At 36.3% G+C, this 13,275-nt stretch overlaps 1 protein-coding gene across 1 annotated transcript in view; it reads left to right on the top strand.

The window, feature by feature from the left end:
- Window positions 1-13,275, top strand: part of LOC150086754 (dynein regulatory complex subunit 11-like) — a 77,437-nt gene that overhangs the window by 20,530 nt on the left and 43,632 nt on the right. Inside the window, exons 4-5 of the mRNA XM_090372245.1 lie at window positions 5,139-5,252; window positions 10,741-10,929. Coding sequence (XP_090228371.1) covers window positions 5,139-5,252; window positions 10,741-10,929 — 303 coding nt within the window. The remainder of the gene's footprint in view (window positions 1-5,138; window positions 5,253-10,740; window positions 10,930-13,275) is intronic.

Genomic DNA, 13,275 nt, shown 5'->3' on the forward strand with positions numbered 1-13,275 from the left:
AAAAAAAGATTGATGACTTCTGAGGTTATGATGAACATCGTGGCAAGATCCAATATTCCTTACATTTCGAGGGTACAGCTCTAAAACAGTGTTCGCAGGCCGGCCGCTAGTTAGTACACCGGACCGAACCTATTGGTAACTCTCTAGGAGGCTTCCGGATCAGCTAGTGTTTAATCTTGCTTCCTCTACTCTGCCAGATAGTGGCTGGAGGAAGTCCAAGTAGTGTAAATACGGGGAGCATTGTCGAGGCCACGTTATGTCAAGGATCTGAGTATATTCTTACCATGAGTATGCCATATCCAAAAATTTCATTATTTCATACAGCATGTCCCACCCACTTTTTCTTACTATTGAATACACCATGAATTGTCAGACTAATAGAGTAAGCTTATCTATGAAAAGATCTAAACCTCCCAAGCACTTCCTAATTCATTTCACAAATATACGTGGTCTCAATTCTAATCTCAACGATGTCCATTTCCACTTGCAGTCTGCCAAACTCCATGTACTCTTTCTGACAGAATCTCAGTTATCGGTTGATTCAACTACTGCTCATCTCAGATGCCCAAATTATTCACTATATGATTCCTTTCGCCTCAAAGGTGGTACTTGTGCATATGTCCATTCTGATATTCCCTGTCAGAGACTTGGCAACTTGAAATCTCCTCTCTTTGATCTTCTCTGGCTTAAAATCTCTCTACCTCATTGTGTCAAATTCATCTGTTGTCTCTACTGTTCTCCCAACTCCGCTAATCACTTGGAGCTCTTTGACTTGACTTTCTCCAGTCCAACTTTCCTAACAGTGAGGTAATTTTCCTTGGTGATTTTAATGTTCACAACTCCAGCTGACTTCTGTTTTCTAGTCACACCAACCCAGCTGGTCGAGATGCTGAGGCTTTTGCAATTACTAATGACCTTGCACAGATTGTTCATTTACCTACAAGAATACCGGACAATCCTAATCATACAGCCAACACGCTTGACCTTTTTCTCACAAACAACCCTTCTAAGTACACGGTTGAAGTGCGAGGTCCTTTTGGCACTTCAGATCACAGCTGGTGATTGTCTCTTCTCCAATGGAGCCTTTATCTCATGGCTATTCCCAACCTCATGTTGTTTGGCATTACAAGAATGGTAAATGGAATGACCTGTGAGATTTCTTTTCTTCTTTTCCTTGGTCGGATTACTGTTTCAAAACTTCTGATGTCAACGTTTGCTCAGATCGTGTCAGTAAAATTATTCTTGCAGGAATGGAATCCATTATCCCACATTTCACTTTAAAATCTCATAGTTTACCTAAACCTTGGTTTTCCAATAAATGTGCTAAAGCTGTTCAAGAGATGAATGTTGCATACCGTAATTGGCTTGTTTCTAATTCTTCAGTTTCATTTTCTACCTACACCAAAGCTCGCAACAGTTGTAAAGCAGTTATTAATCAGTCCAAACTAGAGTTTGAACAGGCTAAGAGTAGAAAACTTGCTTCTTGCCCTAATGGTAGCCAAGCATTCTGGTCTCTTGCCAAAGCTATTGGCCCCAACTTTTGCCCATCTCTGCTCCCACCTCTGTCCAAAGCAGATGGTTCTGTTGTCGCTTTAGCCAAGGATAAAGCTGACCTACTAGCATTCCTTTTTTCTTCCAACTCTTGTATTAATGATCTTGGTAAAACACCTCCCACCATTCCCAACACGCTCCATTCAATGCCTCTTGTGGTCTTCCGTCAAAAGGATGTCAGAAGGATTTTGACGAATCTTGATGCTAAGAAAGCTCCTGGTCCCAATGGTATTTCTCCACTTATTCTCAAAACCTGTGCTCCTGAACTTACTCCTATTCTTTGTCACCTTTTTTCACTTTCTTATTCCAAAGGTGTTTTTCCTTCTGCTTGGATATTTGCTCATATCCAGCCAGTTTCTAAAAAGGGTGACAAATCCCTCCCATCCAATTATCGTCCCATTGCCATTACTTCTACTCTTTCTAAAGTAATGGAGAAAACAATTAACTGCCAACTCTTAAACTACCTAGAAACTTTCCGTCTGATCAACGATCGCCAGTATGGATTCCGTCAGTGTCGATCCACTGGTGATATTCTGGCTTATGTTACGCATTTATGGACTAATTCTGTGGAAAGTTTCGGTGAAACGCAAGTAGTTGCTCTTGACATCTCAAAGGCTTTCGATCGTGTTTGGCATAAAGGTCTTCTAAAGAAGCTTCCATCTTATGGTTTGCCAACTGTTTCTTGTAATTGGTTATCCAGTTTTCTCTCTGATCGCTCACTGAGGGTGATGGTAGATGGCTCTCTGTCTTCTAACTTCTCGACTAATGCCGGTGTCCCCCAAGGTTCAGTTCTTTCCCCCACTCTTTTCCTCTTGTATATTAATGATCTTCCATAGTTTTTCCGATGATAGCACGTTGCATTCTACTTTCCATTTTGAGAAACCTTGCCCTGCTCAATCAGCTTCAACTTCTCGAAAATCTGCTACCAATTCCTTAAATGCCAATCTTCAGGTAATTCTCCAGTGGGGCAAAGGCAACTTAGTTGATTTCAACCCTTCTAAAACTCAGTCTTGTCTTATATCTCGCAAAAAGGATTCTTCTGCTCCTATGCTTATCTTTAGTGACACTCCGATTTCTAGGCAAAATGATATATCTCTTTTGGGGATTACCCTGACTTCTAATCTCTCTTGGCACAAGCACATTACAAATATTGCTTCCTCTGCATCCAAAAAACTTGGTTTTCTCTTTCGCTCTCGCCTTTACTTTTCTTCCAAACAGCTGCTCACTCTGTATAAATCGCAAATCCGTCCTGCCATAGAATATTGGTCCCACATCTGGGGCGGTGTCCCCAAAACCTCTCTCAGGCTTCTTGATTCCATTCAGAAGAGGGCAGTTAGGTTAATTAATGATTCATCTCTAACAGTCTCTCCACTTGCTGTCTCATAGACGTACTGTTTCTGCTGCATGCCTATTCTACAGATACTTCCATGGGCACTGTTCTTCTGAATTGGCTTCTATAATTTCCGCTCTCTCTTTCAAAACAGTTCGAAAACGTGCCGCCACCAGCCAACATCCATTTACTGTCCAACTTCAAACTCACAGAACCAACTTTTCATCTTCCTCGTTTATTCATTCAACTGCCATTTTCTGGAACAACCTTCCTTCATACGTATTTCCTGAAAATTACAGTCTACAGAAGTTCAAGTCCAATGTCAACAAATATCTTCTTTCGGCTTCTCAACCTCCAACCCAACCCAAGCACAGTACTAACTACTATAGGGTCTAATACCTCTCATGTTTGGGGTTTACATAAAAAAAAAAAAAAGAAATATGTGGCAAGGAAGCCTGAGGCCAATGGTGCACCAGGCAAAAAAAAAAAAAAAAAAATTCTGAATTACCCTGATGAGAGAGAGAGAGAGAAGGAAGGAAATCACCAAGAAAGAGAAGAATGATATCCAGCTCGGGACCCTGGGTATGCCAAGCCCATACTCAACAGATGTGAGCCCCTGGGGGTACATCATCACAAAAAAAATTATGGGCATTTTATTTTTGGGACAGAAAAGGCTCAACTTTGGTTGGTTTTTTTTAGATAAAGGTCAGATTATAAATAAAGATATTGCCAAATAATTGATAAGCTGAATAGGATTATAAACTCAAATAGGGCAACAAATAATATTACATCATAATAATGCCAGGCCACACACTGCCCATATGACTCAAGTGAAAATTTCAGACCTGATATAGAGTTTTGCTTCATGCTGCATATGGCTTGAACTTGGCTCCATTTGATTTTTTGGCAAAGGTAAAGAAAGCCTGCACGAGAAGCACGCAAAAGTTCGATGAAATTTACCGGTAAAAGTATTTTGCCATAACGGCATTTGTATTGTTGCTCACTTGGTAAACAGATGGTGGGTGTTATCGGTCAGGAGTAGAAATTGAATTCCATGGGAGATTGAAACCCTCCCAAAGTGGAGGGGATAACCTAACCTTTTTTCTTTAGAATCACTGGTGGACTAGTGGATAAATTGTTTATTAAGAAAAAGAAAAAAGGCAAAGGAAGCCCACATGAGAAGAACGGCAATTTTCGAAAAAGTTTACCAGTGAAACTACGTTACGAACATTTTTTACGATGCCAGAACTTCCAATATGACTGTTCGTGATTCAATTAGTGATTCTAAAGAAAAAGGTCAGGTTACCCCTCTTCACTTCGGGAGGGTTTCAAGCTTTACTTTCTTTACCTTAGCCAATTTTTTTTTTCTGTCTAGACACAGGATGAGATTTAATTGTGGAAACCACTTTTTGAGTAATGAGAAGCTGAAAGAGGCAGCAACAGGCTGCCTCAGCAGGGTCCATTCTTTACCACAGTGCATATATGAGTTGGAAAAAATGATAGCAAAAATGTATTGATAAACAAGGTAAATACATAGTATATATATATATATATATATATGCATTGGGAAGCATATATATATATATATATATATATATATATATGCTTCCCAATGTTTGTTTAATAAGTAATATAAATTTCAACTTTTTATCCATTGTAAAGACAATGCTTTATACTTTTATGGCCAAAGAGGTATTACTTATGAATTGACCGTTTTAAATATTCTTAGTTAATGTGTTTTTGCTTTGCATTGAATGTACCTATCTTGTTACAGGAATTGCTATAAGCAAACCATAATCAAGTCAAACCAATTTGTGGATTTTAATGTAATAATAATTATAACCAATTTAGTTACAATGGATATCATCTCATCATATATTGTGCATAATAAACAACAAGGAAGTGATTTCCTCTGTAATTAAATACTCATAGACTGTAATAACTATAACATTTAGTTCTTCAAATGTTCATACTGCAGCTTCTTGTTAAATTTTTTCTAGATTATTCATGCCTGAAATTCATGCCTTCTTACAAACTAAACTGTCAGTTTAGTGAGACCTCATCCTTTTATGTGATTACATCTTAGAAACATACCTTCATATAAGGCTGTATATATTTTCTTTTCCATTATCTACTAATTATTCTATAGAGTTTATAGATTCTCATTATTTAAATTTGACTGTCCTTTTTTATTATTTGATATCAGATTTCAAACTTGAATTGTAAATTATAAGTTAATTTATGCCACTTTTTTCAGGAAGAGTTAGAAATTCCTGTTCCTTGGTATTATTCAGGTGAAAAATCAGAAGAAGAAAAGGAAAAGCGTTCTATTTTGCAAGAAATTTTTGAAAAATATTTTCCACCTGAAAAGGTAGGTTATTCTTAATCTTTTTTTGATTGAAGGAATGATCATCTTAAATTATCTTTCTTTTTTAAAACTACATAAAAATTTACTTTAAAAACAAAGAAAAATTAAGCAAGGAAAACTTAGAATAAAGGAAATAAAGAACAAACTTTGATATATTAACCAATCTTTTTTAGTAAAGATTGCAAGCCTGGGAGTAACTCAAACTGTAGGACTTCATTCAAATTGTTAAAATCGAAAAATGTCCTGGAAATGATTGAAATAAGATAAATAATTAGGATGCTCCTCTAAATAAATGAAAAAAGCCAGTTAATCTCTTGTACCTAAGAAGAAACCTGTAACTGATTATCCTTAAATGTTAGATGACAATCCATAAAAGGTACCTGTAAAGAGTTCAACCAAAAATTGTAATGTCTCTTTCTAATAAGATGTATTCTGCATATAGAGATCTGAATAATGAAAGGAAGAAGTAAAGGACATTCAGTTAAGAACATTTTAAATTCTGTTGTGAATATTAGTGACAGGGCATGAACCTGCTTTGTTGGCACTTGATATCGGTATTTAATAACATGTATGACTCATTTATGTTTTGTGTGTGTGTGTGTGTGTGTGTGTGTGTAGTCACAAATATGCAAGAAAACAAGGTTATAAAGCATCATCCAAAAAAAAAAAAAAAAAAAAAAACCAACCTTTGTACATCACCTGTCTATCTTCTCCAATAATTTGTCTAGTTCTTTCTTGAATTTATTCAAACTACCCACTTCCACAATAATAGATGGAAGTTTGTTCCAACAATCAATGACATGTTTGCTGAAGCTAAACTACACATCTGTCTTGCACCCATCCTTGCTCAATTAGAATTTATGTCCCATTATGTGCCATCAGCATTGAGCTTGCTCAATCTATTCAATGCTTTAAATGCATCTATCATATCACCTCATCTCATAGGTGCCTGTCTCCAGATGCCACAATTTGCAGAACTGAAGTCATTATTGGTAAGATCAGTCTTTTATTCTCCTCACCAATCTTGTTGTTCTTCTCTGCACCTAAAATAACCCTATTCCAGCAGATCTATATCCTTCGTAAAATGAGGCTTCCAGACTCATATGGTACGCAGTACTCAAGATGGAGCCTAATCATTGCCTTGTACAATGGAATATACATGTTAATAGTTCATATCTTTTTGTCAATGTGTGCATATATAAAAAATTGGGAAAATTTTACTTTTGCTTATAATGTGAGCATTAAAAATGCTCATCAGTGCTCAATTTATATTTATGTTGCACTGTGTATATGCTAAATGAGTTCAAGGAAGGATGCAGTACACTACTATGTCAACTGCTCTCAAAGTTTATTCAGCTGCTGACTGCCATTTTTAATCATTAAACAGAACCCCCACCAGCATATCAATAAATTTTAGATTCTGAATTAAAAAAATTGTTAAACTTGGCTAAAAATTTGTTCATTTGAAGCTTTCTTATCCATCATGCAAAATCTGGTGTTATTCTGGCTGACATTATTATTAGCCATATGGTGCAAGGAAATATGAGGCTTATGCTGCACCAGACAAAAAAAATTCCTGAGTTACCCAGAGAGAGAGAGAGAGAGAGAGAGAGAGAGAGAGAGAGAGAAAGAGAGAGAAAGAGAGAGAGAGAGAAAGAGAGAGAGATAATGATAATGATATCCAGCTCAGGACCCTGGGTGTGCCAAGCCCATACTTACCAGATGTGAGCCCGGTTTATAAGAGTTTGCTATGATGCTGGAAGGTTAAATTCTCAAATCTCTTTCTACATTCATCAAATTCTTTTATTTAATTTCACATATGGGTAGAAGTAACCCAAGAGAAACTTACCAACTGTGTGGTACTACACTTAAGGTGGTAGAAAATGAAAAAGACCTGGGAGTAATTGTTCAGTCAGATATGAAGTTTTCTGAGCAATGTAGACAGGCTGCCAGGGCAGGTCATGGGGTTTTGTCAATGATATATAGGAATTTTGCTAGCAGGGAAAAGGAGGTGATTGTCCCTCTGTATAAGGCAATGGTCAGGCTGTTTGTTTGTTATTTGATTTTTAGGAGCATTAGCAACTAAGGCCATATTGCTCCGGGATATGCGGTGGTCATTCCCTGACCTTTCCGCATCCTCCATATTTGGTGGTGACGGGCTCGAACCCCGGTCTAATCAAGAAGCGTGTGCTACGCACTGCTGCTCCTTCCCACCTGGCTACGGAGGCGCCTGCAATGGTCAGGCCATGCCTTCAGTACTGCATAGGTCTGGAGGCCTCATTTTAGGAAGGATATAGATTTGCTTGAGCATGTCCAGAGAAGGGCAACAAGATTGGTGAGGGGAATGAAGGGATCCTTTTACCAAGAGAGGCTTAAGTTGTGCCAAGAGACAAGAGGTGCCTAGTCTCCAGTCACTGCAAATTGCAGTGACTGGAGACTAGGCACCTGCGTGGTGATCTGATTGAGGTGTATAAGGCCTTGAATAGGTTGAGCACACTGAATTCTGATGGGATCCTTCCACTTGTTCAGATTATGAACCTAAGGGGGCATAAATTCAAATTAAGAAAAGACATGTAGAATAGATGTGCGGAAATTTGCCTTTAGCCAGCGGGTGGTTAATTGCTGGAACAAACTTCCATCTGTCGTTGTGGAAGTTGATAGGTTAAATAAATTTAAGGAGGAACTGGACAGGCATTTGGAGGGAAATGGTGTGATTTTTTTTTTTTTTTTTCGGCTGATGCTGCATAAGCTCATACACTTGCTTTCTTGCATCACATGCCACTACTACTACTACTACTACATATAGAAATCTTCAGAAAGCCTTTTAATATAAATAAGTTGTTGGAAATAGCTGATAATAACTTCAGCTTTGTCTTCTACTTGTGGTTCAGTTAAAGTTACTCTTTGTACTGTTTAGGTCCAATAAAGTACATTCGGTCTGTGAAAATATCAACCATGCATGTTATTAACAGTTAGCCATTAAAAGTCATTGAAATGCACACTGGGAATGAGTATTCTTGGCATATTTATACTGTGTATTTGGCATATTTATGAAAATATTCAGGTGTCTTCTCTCAGTTTAAATAATTATGTCAGCATGTTTCTTTGAGATAACTAGAATGTGACAAGAGCTATTTGTGCTTGCTACCCATTTCTTTGGCAAATATTTTCAAATAATCTAAGTGGATGAGCCTTAATGAAACCACTTTTGGTTCAATTAGTGTGTATTTAGAAACCAATAACTCTCTATGTATGCAGTAGTTGAAAGTAGTGGAACAATGAGGCCTGTGTATATTTCTAACATTGCCCATGCCCAATCTTTACTGAGTTTTTTATTCACTTCATAATCATACCAGATCATATCTTGTATAACTGAGAAATAAGTGATATTGGAAATGCCTATGCTTTTATCTGGTTGAAGAGTATTCACCTGCACAAATCCTCAAAATTAACTGTTCTCATTTGTTTTTCAACAAAATTAATTCTTTATTGATGGTGTCATTCAGAAATGATATGAAATTGAAATTTTTCTTTACTTTATCTCCCAATTTTTCTCATGCCATCTTGTTTTTAGCTGGTAAAATAAGCACTACTTAAGTATGAGTGTTTTTTTTTATCAGTAGATATATTTAGTACAACACAAATGATATTTTCATTTTTGCAGCTAGTTGCATTTTTCTGCATTAATTGTTTACTTGTTCACATTCTTTCTTTAAAGAATTACACAATTTTTATTCATTCCTTATGTTTTTTTTCCTAAATGTCAACATAATTTGTTGGTATCATGGACTCCTTCAATAATACTCCATAACATAGCACAAATTTTTAATCTCTGGGTCATCTTTAGGACCTACACACATAAATCTAAGCACTAAATGCTCATCAGAACATTTGCATTTATATTTGGCTGATTTTTTTCAAGGAGGATGTACCTTCGTGTAATTCACCTTCATTGGTATGTTTTAACCAGTGAGCTGTATTTATTTCCCATAAAACTATATGTAAATCTGTAACCTGTAACCAATATAAAGAAACTGGACACTGTTAATTTGACATACATCTCATAAACTTCATGAACTCGCCTGACTACTAAATTGATACATCATGTAAAATGCTGAAACATTATTTTATCATCATATTTGACATTAATGAAATGGCAAAAACAAAATTCCAATGCTAGTCAATGAAATCTTTACTTATGCATTCACCTGAAAAATAATGTACATGTTGATATTATTGAATTGATGAAAGTAGAGCCATCTGGTCTAGAGTAGCCATATTATTATCATCATTAGCTGTATAGTGCAAGGAAGCCTGAGGCTTTTGCTGCACCAGCCAAAAAAAAAAAAAAAAAATCCTGAGTTACCCAGAAAGAGAGAGAGAGAGAGAAGTGGAAGGGAATCACCAAGAAATAGAAGAATGATGATATTCAGCTCAGGACCCTGGGTGTGCCAAGCCCATACTCACCGAATGTGAGCCCCTGGGGTTAATATTATAGCTGTAGAAAAAAATTTCATAGCATAACGTGATATTGTTTTAAGGGAAAAGCACTATGCTACAATAGTTTGGCAAATCATCTAGATCTCAAAATGTGCAGTATATGTACCCCATATTAGCAAATATAGTTTGAGTCAGCATGCTTTCCTGTATTATATACAGATAAGCCAGGAAAGTAATTAAAAAAAAAACTCTGCCCTTTAATGGAATTTAAATGTATTGTGTCCTTTCTAACACTTATTTCTAGTTCTTGAAGAATATTTGCATCAAATCTCTTTTTTGTGTGTGTGTGTGTGTGTTACACACACACACACACACACACACACACACACACACAGTGCAGGTTTAACTAATTAAAATGAAATTCAGTTTGTAATGCAACAAAATTTTATTAAAAACAAATACAGAATTTAATTTAAAATGCTATAGAATGTGCTGGAAATGTTTATCCTACTCATGCAAAACATGTATTTGTTCTCTTTTTTTTTAGTGAGTTTGTTGTGGTAGAATTTTAATGCATTGTGCCTTCATGCTTAGGAACAAACTGTATGAAGAATACATTCATAAATTGTAAAAATTCAATTCTCATTTTTTGCTGCAGTCTTATCTGGTCATTTTGTATTGTAAACATGACTTGAATATACAGTAACCAAAATAAAAGCGTATTCTTCTAAAAAAGAAAAAGTTTAATGTTGTACTGCTGCTCAACTACCATTGCCTGTCTCAGTGAACCTCTGCCACCTATCTAAAAATATCTCACTCCATATCTGATTACAATATGTGCTTTGTTACCATAGTTACCTAGTTATTTGCTGTTGACGAATGGATTATGAAATAGCCATGTATATATTTCAGGAAGCTACTTTGCTACCTTTTATACATGTTTTAGCTAATAGAAGTACCAAAGTAATTCTTAGATATATTTGCTAAATTACATAAAAAAGTATATAGATGTGTATTTGTATATAATTTATGAAGACTATATATCTTTCAGGAAGAATTAGTAACAAACATTGAAGAAGCAGTGAAACTTATTCAAATTCATGAACGAGCTCGCCAAGGAAGATTAAGGTTTCAGGAAGCACTGGAAAAAAAAAGGAAGGAGGAAGAAGATAAGAAATTTACTATAAGGAGAGAAAAGCCATCTCTTTATGTTGATGATGCAGCACTTAGAATTCAGAAGGTATTCATACTAAGTAAATAAGCCTTATATCTTGACTTCTTCACAAAATTGAAACTTACAATGTTATTTTTCACTTGATTATGTTTCTACTGCCTTTGTGTATACTTATCATAGTAACAATGTTAATTCATTAATTCTTTTAAAAAAACTTTTTTTTTTTTTTTTTCAAAATTCCTTTCTTCCTTTGCACCTTGCAATATTTAATGTGCACACACACACACACACACACACACACACACACACACACACACACACACACACACACACACACACACACACACACAGATCAGCAGAAATTGGTTGGTGGACAATTGGTCAACACATGGGTATCATGGAAACATGAATATATCATATAAAACAGTGATTGTATTCATATTAATAAATGAAATTTTTATTTCTGTTATTATTTCAAATACAAAAAAATAAAAAACAGAGAAATAAATTAATGTAGTATAATACATCATACTGTTTACAACAATGACAATCATAGGCAAATTTGAACTGTAAATGTGTAGGTGTTTTAGAAACATATAAATAATGAGTGGATTGTGGCTTATTATTGTTAAACTGTAATGTCACTTTATGTAATTTGGCCTAGATAAATGCAAGAACCATGGATTCCATCAAGGACATCCAGTCAGCTGAAACTATCAGCTGAAGACCAGTGCTGAGCAGCCTGCTAAAATCTAAACTGAAAAGGGGGAACATGGTCAAAGCCATAAACATCTGTGCAGTCCTAGTACTGCCTTATTTCTTCAGGATTATAGATTGGACCAACACCAAGCGGAAGGAGATTATGAGATTGATCAGAATAATAACGACCAAGTGCTGCCAACACCACCTGAAGTCAGCTATCAAGAGGCTGACCACAGCCCTGAAATCAGGAGGAAGGGGTTTGACAAACTTCGTTGAACAAGAGAATGCTATTAAGAAAGTGATATTTTTGTACATGTTAGTATTAATGATATTAAGAGTAGGACACCAGGGGAATTACTTAACAAGTACAGGTCAATCTTGAAAAAAAGTTGTGAGTTAGAGTGAATTTGAAAGTGTCTGCAATTCTGCCCAGACACAACAGGAGTGAGTATATGATGAGAGCCTTGTCGATCAATTTGGCCCTAGAGAGATTGTGGAAGGCTCAAGGGGTAGAATTTTTCTCAGCCTGGTCTGTGCTTGTTAACAGGAGAGAGTGCTTTTACAGGGATGGGATAAACTTAAATAGAAAGGGTGCAAGAATATTTGCTGATGCTATCAAAGCAGTGTTAGGTGGGTCGGAAAATTGCTAGCTTGGGGGATATATGGACTAATAGATTAACAGTAGCCGCTGGCAGAGGTGAAAGTGATTCTTGCACTGCTTCTATTGGAATGAGCAGCAGCCTGGAAAACAAGGTGCAAGGGATTTCAAAGACTGCTGGGAGTCATTGCAGAACAAGCAAATACATGGACTGTGTTAGGGTAGCCAAGAATAGGAACACGTGCATGTATACTTGCGTGTACACAAAATGCTAGGGGTTTGGTAAATAAATTTGATGAATTTGAGACATTGGTCAAAACATCAAAGACAGATATTGTTGGGATATCAGAGATGTGGTGTCACACAGATATAAGTAATGCAGAAATGGAATTTGGGGGAGTAGAATATGTACAGGAAAGACAGACAGTATAAGAAGGGAGGAGGGGTTATGCATTTAATTAAGAAACAAATAGAATCCAAGGAAGTACAGCCAGTTTAAATGGCTGGAAAGTGCAGCGTTGAGTCAGTTTGGTGTGACATAAACACTGGGAAAGCGAAATTGACAGTAGGAGTGTGTTATAGGTCTAATGACTCTGATGAATATAATAAACAATTGTACAGAGAAATAAAGTGGGCCAGTAAATCAGAATGTCTTATAATGAGGAATTTTAATTTCATTTCCCCGGTACTGACTGGAATTTGTGAGTTGTTCAAGCTTTTGTGGATTTATTGGATGATTGTTTTCTAATCAGTATGTTCAGGAGGCAAGTAGAGGGAATGATACTCTTAATCTGATTATCAGTAGTGATTCTTCATACATAAAGAATGAGCAGATAGAGGAACCACTAGGTGGCACAGTGTGCTGAAGTGGGATTTACTCAAAGAGGTAACTGCCATCAGGGGAAAAGGGAAGGGTTTTTGCTTTCGTAAAGGTGACTATAGTGGTCTGAGACAGTATTTAAATTCTATACAGTGGGACCAACTGATGATGTTGCCAACAGCAAATTCAAAATGGGTAGCATTCAAAGAATTAATCTTGGAAGCTACTAGGCTTTTCATACCAACTAAGAACTGCTGTGCAAGGTTTAGGTATAAATGGATGTCAGATGAAT

This window comes from Mastigoproctus giganteus, chromosome 4 (assembly GCF_048544385.1).
Source record: "Mastigoproctus giganteus isolate SK-2022 chromosome 4, ASM4854438v1, whole genome shotgun sequence".
Lineage (NCBI taxonomy): Eukaryota > Metazoa > Arthropoda > Arachnida > Uropygi > Thelyphonidae > Mastigoproctus > Mastigoproctus giganteus.